Source organism: Pygoscelis adeliae, unplaced genomic scaffold (genome assembly GCF_000699105.1).
Source record: "Pygoscelis adeliae isolate BGI_AS28 unplaced genomic scaffold, ASM69910v1 Scaffold160, whole genome shotgun sequence".
Taxonomy (NCBI): domain Eukaryota; kingdom Metazoa; phylum Chordata; class Aves; order Sphenisciformes; family Spheniscidae; genus Pygoscelis; species Pygoscelis adeliae.
Window position 1 is genome coordinate 7,701,285 of NW_008824035.1, and position 14,693 is coordinate 7,715,977.

Consider the following 14,693-nt stretch of genomic DNA (forward strand, 5'->3'; position numbering starts at 1 on the left):
TTAGAGCCTCCCACTGACACTGCTCAGCCACATAAACTGAGAAGCGGGTTGATTTCTCTGCTAGGCAGGCAGACCAATGAGGTCAGAATATCAATCAATTATTGAGCACAGCATTCAGCATCAACTCATTAAGGGGGTTTAAATTTAGATGAGTTAATTTGGAAACTGGAGAAACACGGATTTCTCTCATGCTTTTTAGGAGGGCCTAACAGTAACTGAGTTTTGTGGTTCAGGTAGCAGGAGCTCAAGGTATTCAGGCTTGAGTCTGACCTAGGGGATTTTAGCTATGGGCTGGAGCAGCAGACCCTGAAATACTTTAGCCTGGAGAAGACATTCACTGCTTGGGTTAGGTAAGGGGTATGTGTTTAAAGCTCACTTCAATCTTTGGCTGCACAGAGTCTTCCTTATCTAGATGTTGTACTACTCAGTTGATGGATTAGTACTAATGTCTATATTGTGCATTCCTAATAAGTACTTTCCTGACAAAGCAGCAGCTGAAGATATCCTTTTGATGCTAATTTGATTTCACAAACAGTGCTTCCCCCTCCCAATTCCCAGCCCCTGTGTTGATTTCATAGCTCCAGATTTTGCGTCAAAGACTTAGAGAATTAGCAAAACTAAATCAGACAGTAGAGGTAGTAATATGACTTTTTGGGATTATGGAATATAAACAGAAAGTGTCTCAAATGAAAAGGCTAACCTTATACTACTTTAAAAAAAAAAATCAGGAAATTTTATAACTCCATGGTTGTTGTAACAAATCTCCTTGGTTCTGCTGTCTTGCTATAGGCTGTCACGAGAATCTTTTAACAGAATTTGATCATTTCTTTCCATTTTGTATAGTATATAGCAGAGTATGTCAAAGACGTTCAAATAGTACAGGGCCTGCGTCTAACCGTCACTTGCACTTGAATAAAGGAGGAGGGACATGTACCATGTAAACAAGCTCAGACCCACATTTATGGAATTAATTTGTGTCAGGCCTGACCACTTCTAAGAAACTCAGCTGAAAGTGGGTAGCATGGACACCTCCAAAAAGTGCAAGAAACATTTTCATAAGCTTATTACACATTCAAGTTACACAGCTTCCCATCTTTAGAGCTATCCCTTGATTTTTAAATCCACTCACTGTTGTAGCCACTGCAGCTGCTAGTCTCTGCCGGCGTCGTGTTGTGCTGAACTGGCCCTTCGGTGCCGGCCCTTCCTGACAGTGAATGCAAGAAGAGAAGGAAGTAGAGAAAGAGAAGGGAAGGGGTGATGGGATACAGGAAGGTGAAAGGTGATCAGAAAAGGAAGAGGGAGAGTCTTTAAATGGATTTCAATTTTGTTAACTCTTATGGCCTACACATTCTGAGGACATGTCACATGTTTTCAGTTGTGTATGCCAGAGACATGAAAAAGCTAGATACTTCACTAAAATTATCTCCAGATGAGTTGGACCGCAGTGCACTCACTAAGACTACAAAAAAAAAAATTTCTATTAGTATTGCCATTCAGAGTCATAAGCCAATTATGGAATAAGAAAACAAAAAGGATGCTATGGCATGGCAGAAAACACAAAAACCAAACTCCTTCTGGGGGTCACTTGACCATCTAGAAGATGAATTCTGAAAGAGGTCACTTTGCATTAGTGGAAGTGTATGAACTGTGGTCATTGAAGATGCATGCATCTCAATGGTAAAACTGTTCAGTGTGTATGTTATAGTAAGTTTGCTTATGTAAACACTCCTGTGCACAGCTCTAGCATTTCCATGCCCATCCTTGAGCCTATTTGTTCATTTTCTCCACACACCACTTTTTTGAGTTCCAACTGCGCCTCCCGTGCATTACTGAAGGCTTGGCTTCCAAAGCAATGCAAAAACTCAGATAAAGCAGCACAAATGAAAACTAAGTATTCCAACAGCTACTTCCTTTTCTGCATGCCTAACCTGTAGCCTCATCCTGCTTAATTTCACTTTTATTTTACTTTTAATAAAATTCATCACGGTACATTAAAGTCAAGCAAGTAATTGTCTAATGCAGAGGAGCTCCACACCTATCATAAAGTCCTTCTATTTAATGTTTAATCAAAATGTCGTTATTTTGAAGCCATTTTAAGATTTTAGAAGACTAGAAAAGCCACCTTTCTGCTTTTAGAAAACAATTTTCAATCCCTTTACATTTTTCTTCCCCTATATCTTCACCTATAGCCACTTCAGTATTTTTAAATCTATATACATTTTTACTGTTTCTGAAAGCAGCCTGGGTGCCATATAAATAACAATGGTATAGACTGGTACATGGACACCATGCTGAAGAACAGGATATTGTAGTTCAATTATTAGCTAAAGTGTCTTGCCCCTGTAACATTCCCGCTGGTAGGGTTGCTGCATCTGAGAATGGCCATACCCTTCACCCTCTGGCTGATGTTAGTGGCAGTGCTACTGACAATGGAAGGGTTGTCTAATGATCACAGTAAGAGAAGCCTTGCTTTGAAATATTTTATAAAATTCTCACATTAAAAAACACGTAGATAACCTCTAAAATACAGAGTACAAACTTTGTTAAAGCAGAGAACACATCATATGCATAATGTAAAGCTCTTTGTGCTCTACAGAAGTATGTCTATCCTGTGAGTAAGAGTTTGGAAGAATATTCTTGTTTAACTAATAGGGACGTATATAAATATATACATGTACAGAGAGACATGCACAAATATATATATAACTGCAAGATTATGAATGCAGGTATACGTTATTAAAATGGGAACAATGAGCTCTGCAGAACCACACACTCCCCTCAACACAATAGAAAGTGACGTCATAATCTGAGTTATGATATAAAGAAATACTTATTTAAGGGAAAAGGTTGTAAGCCAGTCTTTGGGTCTGGTTTCACTTTTGAGCTGAAACCCTCAGTAGAGCAAGATGACTTTTCAGGTTGCTCCATACTATACAGTCTCTACTAAACTACTCTCCCCCCCAAAAAAAAAAAAAAAAAAATCAGTCTGGGAACTTCACAATTCTGAGCTTTTGAAGGAAATCCAATTAACGTTAGTTCATTTTATTGCTTTTCGGCAATATTTTTTTCCTTCTTTTGAAGATCTTTAGATTGTCATGAGAATGACAAATAAATCTTTTACCCAAAGGGGGGGCGGGGGGGGGTGGGGCACAACTCGTTTTTTGTACAAAAGCATCATTTGTAAAATGAATGAATACAGGTCAACTAACCTGTTGTTGCAGGCCATTTTCATAAGACTTTAAATAGGCTTTTTAAAAACAACATAAACCTCCTTCATAAAAGCAATCTTTCTTCAGAGAAGCAGTCCATGTATTACTCTTGAGTAAAGGCCTGTAAATTAAGCTGTTAATTCTAAACAATTTAGCAATACTAAACCCCCAAACCTGCAAACATATACACACGTGTTACGCTCAATTTTACTTCGGGGAGTAACCCCACTCTAGTCACTGGGATTAGCTGTGTGAGCAAAGTTAACTGCATGTAGAACTGGTATACCTAATTGGTAAATAGATATTTCTAAGAAACAAAGCAAGCAGCTTTTCTTACAAGAAAAAGTATGTTTTAAAGACATTATACACTAGCATTCATATTGCAGAATGTGTTAGCAGGAATACAACCAAAGCTATCTTAGTAACAAAAACCTGGTAATGAGTACAATACAAAATCTGGATGGGAGAATTTTCTCCTTGCATCTTATGCAGCAGATGCTGAGCTAGCAAAAATTACACCCTCGTTCCCTATTACTCATGAACAAGACACCTGTATATAGAGCTCCCTAATTTTTATGTTCTCCGGAAGGATGGCTCTCAACATCATATGATAGTGCAACTAGCTTAAAGTTAGTATGTTAGCATTAGCATTATCCCCTAAAACTAATGAGATGTATGGAGGCACAGGGAAAGGAAAAGGACGACAGCAGTTTTCTTAGTACCAAATGTCAACCCTTTAATAGCAAATCATGTGTAGGCACCATGAAGAAACGATCACAAATTAGACAAAGTGATTCTCAGTATTGGATGCCCTGATAAACTCAGTAAAGAGTTGGAGTAGTTTTGAGAAAAAATGACCAAGGCCAATGAAGCTAGAAGGAATGGCTAACAGAAGAACAAAATGGAACTGTAAGCTTAAAAAGCACCTAGGCATGGGAGGAAATCCACATTTTAGTGGAACGGCAACATGAGCAAATTAGGAATAACACAATGAGTCAGAGTGAGGCCATCTTCCACAAATCACAGCTTTAGACCATTCATGGGACAGGACAGCCCTTGGAAGAATAAATAATGTGTTGAGCCCATCAAACTAGGCAAGATAATGGAGCAGCCAAAAAGGAGTCTTCATCTTCCATATAATTTAGAATAATTTTATTGTTTCTGTTTCACTACAAATTAATTTATTAATCAGTCATCAATAACTTAATGCTTTGCTCAAACAAAATAAGCTTTACATTTCCAGCATTAAGCTTGCCAGGAGTTAATGCTGACTCAGGTTAGGCAGAGTTCATTATCGACCCAGAAGCGACAGACCCATGTAGAGCAGTACTATGCACACAAACTCTCTCAGGGGAACCTGCAAACTGACTGTATTTGAGAATTTCAGGAGCTGAGGCACAGGTCCTGCCAAGCCACAAACAGTTTGGGAGTCAGGTGCCAAAAGGACAGAAGCCCAGACCAGTGTCACTTTGGCAAAGTGCAGGCAACACAGGAACAGCTCGTAATTCCTCCTGACCCACCCTAAATCATCATACATTGACTGCTTTCATAATCTTTTCATCATTGTTGTGGAAAGGAATTTTTCTGAGACCACTGTGGCATGAAAGAAGAACATGCAGTGTTGACTCTGTCTCTTCATAGGCACCAAGTACTTGCATCCATTTTCCTGATATTTTTATTTGCCTATGTTATGCAGCAGCAGGGAAACACAATGATCCTTCAAACGCATGTAATAGGACATGACATCAATCACCAAAATTCCTCTGTTAATAAACCTTTTTAATCCTAACAGATGCTTCACTGTTCAACCTATTGTGATTTATCTAGTATACCAGGTAGAAAGAAAAATCACATACAACAGCTGCAATGAGAAAGCTGATGCAACTACAATTTCTTCTTTCTTTAAGATTATTAGTCTTAAATGAGTCACAGAAAACTCCTTATTGTGCCTTTAGGGGACATATTAAAAGCTTTCAAAGTTTGCATGAATTTCAAGGAATTTAAATGGATCAAAAGTTGCTGACATTTATTTATCCCGTAGCAGACAGCACAGTGGTAATTGTTAGCTCCGCAAGTCAGTTGACTATAGTCTTCATTATCAGTTGCTCAATTATAAAAAATACTAGGTTTTGGATTAGGCCTCAAAACACACAACTATGTCTGGCAAAACACAGTAAGATATCCTGGATCTAGCAGTAATACAAGCGTACTATGCTTATTTCTGTGCTTTTACTTTTCAGCTCTAAGGCAGGATGGGGTAAATTCTTTCTTCATGTAATTTATTCTTTGGTTTATTCAGTTTGTTCCCATACTAGCCTTTTCCATAAGAGAAGGCTTGTGAAAATACTTCTCGTTAGTAACATTCCTAGTATAGGTCTTGACTGGTGTGTTTAGCATTTCGTTCCTGTTTTCTGCTTTTAGCTTGATGTCACCTGTTCAACTGCCCTTCTTGGCAAGTTTGAGATAGCATATCAGTATCCCCGTGTGCTGCATGCATATTGCCTTTTTTGTACCTTAATTGACTAGCATTCAGATCCCACTCCTTTCCCTAGATGGCAATGTTTTCATATGAATGAAAGTAAAATCAATACTTTTCTCACTATCTTCTCTAGGTTTTAAACAACAAACTGAGATTTAATTTACTTCATCAGGAACATAAGAGACAGTACATTGACTTCCTATTTTCAGCTAATACATCATTTCACGCTTAGAAGTTAATCTAAAAGTACAGTGAAAAGTAAAACATTGTGCATTCAGTACCTGAAGTTGAATTTTTGCATCTTTGCTGACACTTTTTGTTCTCCATCGTCTCGTGACCCGCTTGTCTTTCTTTGAAATATCTACACAGTTAGCCTACATTACACAAATAGTTAAAAGCGACAAAGTACTATTAAGTTGACACAAGCAACACAGACAGTACAGCAAGTTAGTAAAGAATTGTAGCATTAGGCATCTACAAATTAGAAAGTAAGGAGAAGAATACCACTGCCAGGGCCCTCAACTATAGCAGTGACCAGCTGTAGCTACCCCTACACTTCTATAAACACATGGTATATTTAGCTCATTTAGCAAAACTACTGGTATACTTTCTTCATGAGTGCACAATATTTAGGACCAGATCTTGAAATCCTCATGGATTTCTATTCTGGTACGACGCAGAGAAACGTAGAGTTTACCTCTTCCTGAAATCAATGGTAAGTCTCGTTACCACATTGGAACTAGACTTCCCAACGCACCAACACCACTGGGAGACCTGTGTACTCAAGGGGACTGAGTGAAAAATGGGAGAAAGTATTTAGGATTTAGGATCTGCTGTTGCTTTCTTGTGGTCAAGAGAAAAACTCACCCTGAACTGGGAAATGGTCCAACCCTTGGGACCTTTGTACTATACCCTCTTTTCTAGAGCATGCAACTTCATCTTTGAGCGTCTTTGCGTCTCCACTCCTTAAAAGCTTAAAATGATATCTTACTCAGCACAACAAAAACTCGCTAAATACAATTTCAATGTATACATGTATTTCAATTGTAACAGTTCTCAGTTTTGCTTTGCAAATGACTTAATAATTTGATTCATCCTCTTTGATTCAAATAATAAGTCAATTATTTGTTTACACATAATTACACAATTATTTGTTTACACATTATTACACAAGATTAACATGTAAGATAAACCTTTCATCCAAGAGTTACTATGATTTCAGAAAATCATTCTGAGTTAACAGACGTCTCTATATTTCCCTTAACACAAAGAACAAATGTTTCAGCGTGATGATTTATGTTCAAGCATATTTACCTGCATGTCTGTGAAATTTGGTGCTGACTGAGTTCTCTGTAGTATTTCTAAATTTTGAAGAAGTTTACTGAGTTCCACAAGGTTTGACTGACAATGAGCAAGATCTAACAGATATAAAACAAAAATACATTAGGTGCTTCAGTTTGGCCTTTTTTTTTGCCATGATGTCCATCATTGGCACTTTATTGCTTATAAAAGTTAAATTTCCAAATCCCTAGTAGTAAGGCATCTAAGTAAAAGCTTTATTTTCAGAGATGTTGAGCACTTGTTATTTCTATGGGAGTCGCCAACAAGTCTGGACCTCAAAAGCTGGTCATATTTTAACAATGACATCCGTTAAGATAATACAGATTATTAAGATAAATTTTAAAAGCAACATCCCAAAACATGCAGAGAGGGAAGTTCCCACCACAAGCATCTAATTACCTGAAGAGCTACTTCCTGTGCATGTAAAGATGCAACTTAACCACTTTACTGACTGTTTCTTATTTCATATCAACAAGAAGTTTTGCTGAAAGCACAAGGCATGAAATGGTAAAGACTAACCTTCTGCACATCTGTCCATCTCTTCAGAGTCCTGCAACCAGGCTGCTACTTTACTCTGACCAGTAGTGCAGGTGGCAGGAAGGCTGTTACTGCAAGGTATAGGAGACTGCCAGGGGAAGCTATTTTGTTGCACCTAAGGCATAATAAAAATGCTTAAATTTACTGTTGCTATGTTGCTCAGTCAGTGTAATCACCATAGTATTTCAGAATAAGAAAATAAAATATGCATTGTGATTTCAGTGACATCTGTGATTTGACTATATAGTTCCCCAAGATGCAGATTTTTCTGAATAGCACGTTGGAGAACCAAACCAAGAACCTCATAAGCAAACTGTGTTTGCTAACCACCAGTTAGAAAAGCTGTTGTTTAAAAGGAAGAGCATTGTCAAACAGTAACGAGACAGATTTATCCCTGATAACAAAGGCGAGTGCAAATTGTTCTGGGGATGGTGAATTCTTTGCAAGATCTCTACAGCAGCCCATTAATGAAGGCTGCAGTAAGGCTAAATTAGACAGTCTCAGCTGCACACACTCACAGCTTTTTGCTGACCATTGGTTCCCACAGTGGAAACTCCTCTCTATTGGCATTACAAGCAGAGCCCACTGAAACTGCCCATAAGCAAGCCCAGCAGGCATGAGTTTTCAGCAAAAGAACACTACATACCTTTCCATCTGACACATTAGCAGCTGGTGAAGACTCTGTAGTAGAGGCTGAAGGGAATATATGAAAGCTAGCATCTCTCGGAGATCTCACAATCTCATTCTGACGGTACAACCGGTGGTGGCGTAATTTTGAAACCCATGCATCAAATGAATCCTGAGACTTCACCTAGAAACAAGTTCACTATCAAGAAAGCATTCAAAATACTACTTCTCTGCACACCTTTTACAGTTTTATTTATTTCCAGTGTGGATGAAAAGCGAATAAGTATTTGTGCCACATTTACCTTCAGATGATAGATGTGTTCTTCTGTGTCAAGATCTATTCTACGAGCCTTCTTTTTTATAGACATAACTGATAAACCAACATCAATGCTCCCATGGACTTTGCCTTTCTGTATCTAAAATCAAAAAGCAGGGTAAGAAATTGGTAGTATCACACATGTCTTCACTATATTTAATAGAAAAATATCTGGTCCTGAAATGGTTTCCCATTTTATGAACATTTTAATATAAAGCCATATTAAAAAACAAAACTTGTAGTCAGACTAACCACTTACTATATTTATAGACAAAGTATCTCACAAGAAGTGCTCGGTGCAGAGCCAACTCCAAAGTTAAAGTGTGTTGGTTCACACCAGTGGACAGCTACAGGTAAGTGAGAAGCAGAGAAAATTAGACAGTACTCAGCTCCCTGCTGCTACTGCTTGATAGTTATTGGTATGAGATCTAACTAATTTAATGCTACCCTTTATATCTCTTGAGTACATTGTAATCACTCTCTGTCCTATCCACATATCTCAGAATAATCAGCTCTGAGTGACATAAAAATTGAAAAAGATAGATACATGGTCAGGCTAATCTCTCAAGCACCTTTTTTAAATAAACTACTTTAAGTAATGTAGTTTTTATTTTCATAGAAGTAAAAAAAGGTAGAATTCTTGAGGACAGAACTCAACCAAAACCTTACATGCTTTCCATATACAGATCTCTCTTTGAATCCATCAACAACTTTCATGTGTGCGCTGTCATAAATATGCCTAGAGTGAGTATGAGATTTAATCACCCTGGCAGGCTGAATTCCAATACAAATTTTAAAACGGTCTTCAACTTTACTTACATCAATTGGTGACTTTGAATATTTCAACATTCCGTTATCCAGGACAAAAAACCTCTAAAAGAAAAAAAAAAAACTTTCTTAATGAGCAGATGCAATTTAAACTGTGTACAATAATTCAACTGCAAAAGCAAAGGATTACTCTGTACCAATTAATGTTTGTGGGTTGGAAAGAGAGGATAAATACAGTATTGAATAATTTTCTTGCTTGTTTTTTTCACAATTATCTTCTAAGCAAGAAAAACTAGATTTTCTTTCTTCAACATTATGTCCTAGGTTTAACTTAACAAACCTTGATAATGAGAGGTATTTTTTCAGTTTTCCAGCCAATTCAATCAACTCTATAAGAAAGACGCTGTAGGCCAAAAGAGTTATGTATGTCTGTTTCTTCCTGTTTTTCTTCCCACAGAAACTGGTTACATTTCAAATTAACAACCTACCTTCCCTGTCCAGAAACTGAAAATTTTTTCTTAGCACAAGATCTACAACCCAAAAGGAAGACCCACATTCTTGTGGGTCTCCTTGGTCGCCAGCTGGGAAAAAAAATTCAGGCTGCGAGACACTGCAGGCTGTTCTACCATCCAAAATTTTGTGCCTCATGGCAGACCTCTATGCAGTGAGGTAAAGATGAGATTGTAATTCGTGCTGATTATACCTTTTCTAGCTGTAATCTAGCTAAAATAGGTATTAGTACAAGTGTAAATATTACAGCATTCCCAGCAACATACCCAGGTCATGGGAGGGCTTATGTTTGGGTGTTAGTCATGGATACCGTGTGAGTCACTGTATCTTCATCGACATAGTTACCAGAGCTAGGCTAACCTGACGATGCCTATCTGTGCCATTGCTACACCTTTATTTTGCTGAGTGGCTCTTACTTACAGCAGAGAGCAGAATCCCCTATTCACAATGTGTTTCTCCTGCAATTAAAGCTGCCCTAGCTTGTGTGTACCAGACCACTCAAGCTGCATTGAGGACAAGTTAGCATTGCTTTGGCATGCTAACTTTGGACATTTGCTAATGCTTTGGACAAAGCATTGACTTTGGCACACAGCATAAAGATACAGCCTAGCAGGGAACCTAGACTTGAAATGAGATTCACTAACTTGTGTTTACCACCACTAACTTTCAAAACATGCTGATTAATAGAAACTAATTCATATTTTTAGTCTAACCTAAAGCACTAACCTATGTTAAAAATCTAGAACACAGCAAAATATTGTCCTAGTCTCTCCAAGCTGTCTGACATGGAAGGAAAGGACAATGTCTTCATTATGTGAACCTGTTAAATCGACACTATGAGCAGGGTCAGTAGTTAGATGGCACAAAATATCTCCTGAAGATGGTTCTGGAAATTATGTCAGTCGTACAACAGATGGTACCAATATCTCACGCAGGGCAAGAAAACAGTGCTTTCCTGGAGACGTAACTTCTTGAATAAGATGTCAAAACAACAGGAGGGGTTTTGGTTCTGTTTTGTTTTGGGTTTTTTTTTTTTTTTACTAGGTATGGTCATTAATGGACTTCACAAGAACATGATATTAATTTCATATTGCTCTGCCTCTCTAAGTTCCACACACAAAAGAAAATGACCTTTCCTCATGTTTCATTCCAAAGCGTACTGCACTTCAGAAAATGATAAGCTACTCTCCAAGTTGAACACATTATACCTCGTATGCTACTAAAGCACATTCAGAACTGTCAGAACATGACACGCAATGTTCAATAGACAGAGGATGCTATGGCTTTGCTAGCAGTACACTAACACGGCACGTGCTACAATTACTGTCTCTGGAATTCCTCACGGGATTCTTAGCACAAAGTACTGTTATGGAAACTGCAGGGTATCAAGGCAGCAGTTGAAAGAAAAAAAAAAAGAAAATTATTAACCAATCCACAGTTTTGAAACATAAGTTCAGCATAGATCCTTATATGAAATGTAAGGCAGAGTAGAGGGGGATGCTGAACTGTGAAGCTCTTAATCACATTAAAAATTATTTACACAGGTAACTGCTCTAAAGTCAGCATGAAAAACAGATCATCAATAGTGATCTCCTTTATAGAACTGTGAAAGTTGGACTCCCCTTGCTCTCCTATAAAGCTCCTTACCAAAACAGACACTTGTCCAGGAAAAAACACATTAAGATAATGTATTTTAAAGGAGTGGAAGCAATGGGTTATTCCATATGTTCTTATACATCTGATTAATTGTTTTGGTTTTTTGGGGGGTTGGGGGTGGTTTGTTGTGGTTTTGTTTGTTTGGGGGTTTTTTGGTATGCTTGTTTGTGGGTTTTTTTTTTTTAAATAAGGTCTCCTTTTCTGTTCTTTCAGTGTTTCAGGTACGTCAGCTTGAAATCCTTTAATCCCCCTAGACTAAATTCAAGTAGTGCATATGTATTTGGTTGCTGAAACTACAAACTCTAGTTAAGTAAAACAAAACCAAAAAATCTAAGGTAGATAGGCATGCACAAAAAAGGGTGTCAGGCATATGTGTAAGTTTGTATAACTTTCAGAAAGAACAGTGAAATTAGAAAAAAGTGTAGTTTATACTAGTATGGACTGCATTTGGACTCAGACGTGAGTAAGTCCCACAGTATTTAGCAAAAAAACAACGTTAATGCTTTCCCAGGAAAAACGCCATGTATAACAAATGGTTTCACTATCCTTTACAGTAAAACGCATTCTGTCCTAAAAAATTATCTTGCTTCAAGTAGCCTCAGCTACAAAAAGACAGGTGAGCATCAATACCACACATCTTTTTGCTAAAAAAGGGGGGAAAATGTAATTATTATGGTATAAAATACAGACAAAAGAGCACCAGGTTTAGGGCTAACAAAAGGTAGAACTAAGCATGGAGAAATGTCTCCAAATTAACTAAATAGAAACAGGAGATACGGGGTTGAGTTTGGCGGTGGTTTGTTTGGGTTTTTTAAATTGAGACATCTAATGGCAAAAGTGCATAGTCCCACTGCACGACCACACAGAAGATTGCAATCAAGAAGACAAACAAAATTCAGGGACAAAGCTGAGCAAGTCTGCCCAGTCAGCACACCTGAAGGGGAATGCTCTCCTGTACGAACACCTTGGGACCATACAAAAGCCCCTCAGCTCTTCTCCGCTATCATGAAGTTCTGTGTACTTTAATGTAAACTCAATGCAATCTTACAGTACATGGCTACATTTTGTTATAATACATTTGAAAGAATGAAAGGGATATTGATTAAACCTCTTAAACCATAGGGCATCTGCTGCATTATTTACAACTTCCGCCTGAATTTTGAATACAACATTAGGCAGCAGGCACTGCAATTTGGAAGCCATGAGCTGTGTGTGCAAACTAATTCTTTACACAACTTGAAGAAAAAGTCATACACCAAAATCCTGGCCATTTATTTGACATCTTAGTTTCCTCTAGACAAAAAATCCCAACTCATAAAATGAGATAATAATCTTTTGACTGTTTTATGAGACACTTACCTTGTGCCAACCTTTTAAAGGCCATTTTCTCTTTTTCAGCATGAAACCTTCATGTTTGTCTGGCTTCTGGACATTGGTCTGGCCTATTTTCAGACCCTCTATGATTTCCCAGCTGTCAGGTTCCTGGTGAAAAAGTATGAAGACACATTGACTAATTAACTGTGCACACACATGATGAAAAAATGCACTTATATGCAGCACAAATTCTCCAGTGCAAGACAAAGAGTAAAGGAGGGCTAGGCTTTTAAATCAGCCTATTTAGGTAACAAACTACATGGTCACTGTATTATGTCTGGCTGTATCTCATTTAAAACTACTGAATATGAATATTTTTGAAAGTCTAAGCCTTACCAGATAACTAAAAGGAAGTTGAAGCTTTTAAAAAAGTCTGACACTGTAACTGAACGACAATCTAAGGGTGGGTCTGGATGTGCTGTTCACAACAAGGATGGCATCCCAATGAAATAAATACATCCAAATACATGAAAACAGGATCAAGTTGTGGCTGAGCTAAGTATAAGAAAGGTCAGAACTGCTACTGGAGGTAACGATGTAAAAGTGCAGGTGGCTCTGACCTCTTAAGTCTATCCAGAAGGCACCCCACAAATTAGCACTGCTCTGTAAGAACTGAAAGGACTGAAGAGATTTTGCAAGTGGGGTATGGGCAGAATCTGCATGTTAAAAATGTACCTTTACTCAGAGTATTCCTTCTCTAAAAAAAGATGGGATCGTGAGATGAAATGAGGAAGAAACCATACTGTTAAATATATGGGCATATATTAACAGTGCCCTTTGTGGTATTCCCTGATCATAAAAAAATATAAATTTTCTGATCGTTAAAGTACCAGTTACATTATTCTGGATACTCTAATTTTTCCTTAAAATCAGAAAAACAAGCATAAGAGGTTGATTTGTTGTTGGTTTTGAATGTAGCCAGCTCTTGTCTTCAAAGGCATTTTATGACAGTATCACAGGCTAACTGTGTCTTTAGAAACCTGCAAAAGGAAATTAATTTTTTAAAAATTTTCCTGCATTCATTTTCACTGTATTAAGAGAAATTTATAGGAAAGCTAACAAATTTTCTCTCTAGAGAAAAGAATAGGAACTGTATCATTTCAGATACAACCAGCTGTATGCCTTTCAGGGAGCCAATTAAAGCATATTTCTTGTACATACCACTTCTTATGCATGACAACTTGTACAACTCAAGCCAGACATAATATACCATAGTGAACAGCTAAAGAACAATATTTTTAAAGTGAAAAAAGTCATGCCTTTATTTCTATCCTCTTGCTACTACTGTAATCAACAAAATTCTGTACCAATTTAAAAATCTCCTACTGCCTGCTCATTAAGACTCTATTTTACTAATTGTATCCTACAAAGTTGTAAATTTGCATTTTCTCAGCTGATCTGCCACAACTCCCAGCAATGTTATGAAAAGTTATCAAGAGAGGAAGGAGGTCATACAGTGTCAAACATTTAAAGCGAAAAAAAAATTGTCTCCTCCATTTCCCACAAAACTGTTCAAAGCCAAGCACTGTCAGTCTTTCGTAACACCTCCAAGTAAGTTACACAGCCCTGATAACGTTAACATTACTATTATGAAAATACAATTTCAAAAGTAACAGCAAATTTAAAATGTACAATTCGCAATAAGGTCTTGTTATTTTGACAAGGGTGAAAAGCTCTATCCCAAATAATACATACTGCAGTAAATTTTAATAGAAATGTTTACCCAGTTTAGTTTTCCCTGCGTAACTATAAACTGGAACTATCCCAGCACCTGTAAATGCCATGCTCAAAAACCACCCTTTTTACTTCCCTGTGTTTTGCTTGGATATTTTATTTCCACTACTGTAGAGGGAAGCACATATGCATTATTTTTTCC

The 14,693-nt window shown here is 37.5% G+C and overlaps 1 protein-coding gene across 1 annotated transcript in view; it reads right to left on the reverse strand.

Moving 5' to 3' along the window:
• OSBPL6 (oxysterol binding protein-like 6) overlaps positions 1–14,693 on the reverse strand; it is a 51,325-nt gene that overhangs the window by 22,467 nt on the left and 14,165 nt on the right. Inside the window, exons 3-8 of the mRNA XM_009332387.1 lie at positions 12,803–12,925; positions 9,329–9,382; positions 8,496–8,609; positions 8,213–8,377; positions 7,549–7,681; positions 7,003–7,106 (exon numbers count right to left, since the gene is read on the reverse strand). Coding sequence (XP_009330662.1) covers positions 7,003–7,106; positions 7,549–7,681; positions 8,213–8,377; positions 8,496–8,609; positions 9,329–9,382; positions 12,803–12,925 — 693 coding nt within the window. The remainder of the gene's footprint in view (positions 1–7,002; positions 7,107–7,548; positions 7,682–8,212; positions 8,378–8,495; positions 8,610–9,328; positions 9,383–12,802; positions 12,926–14,693) is intronic.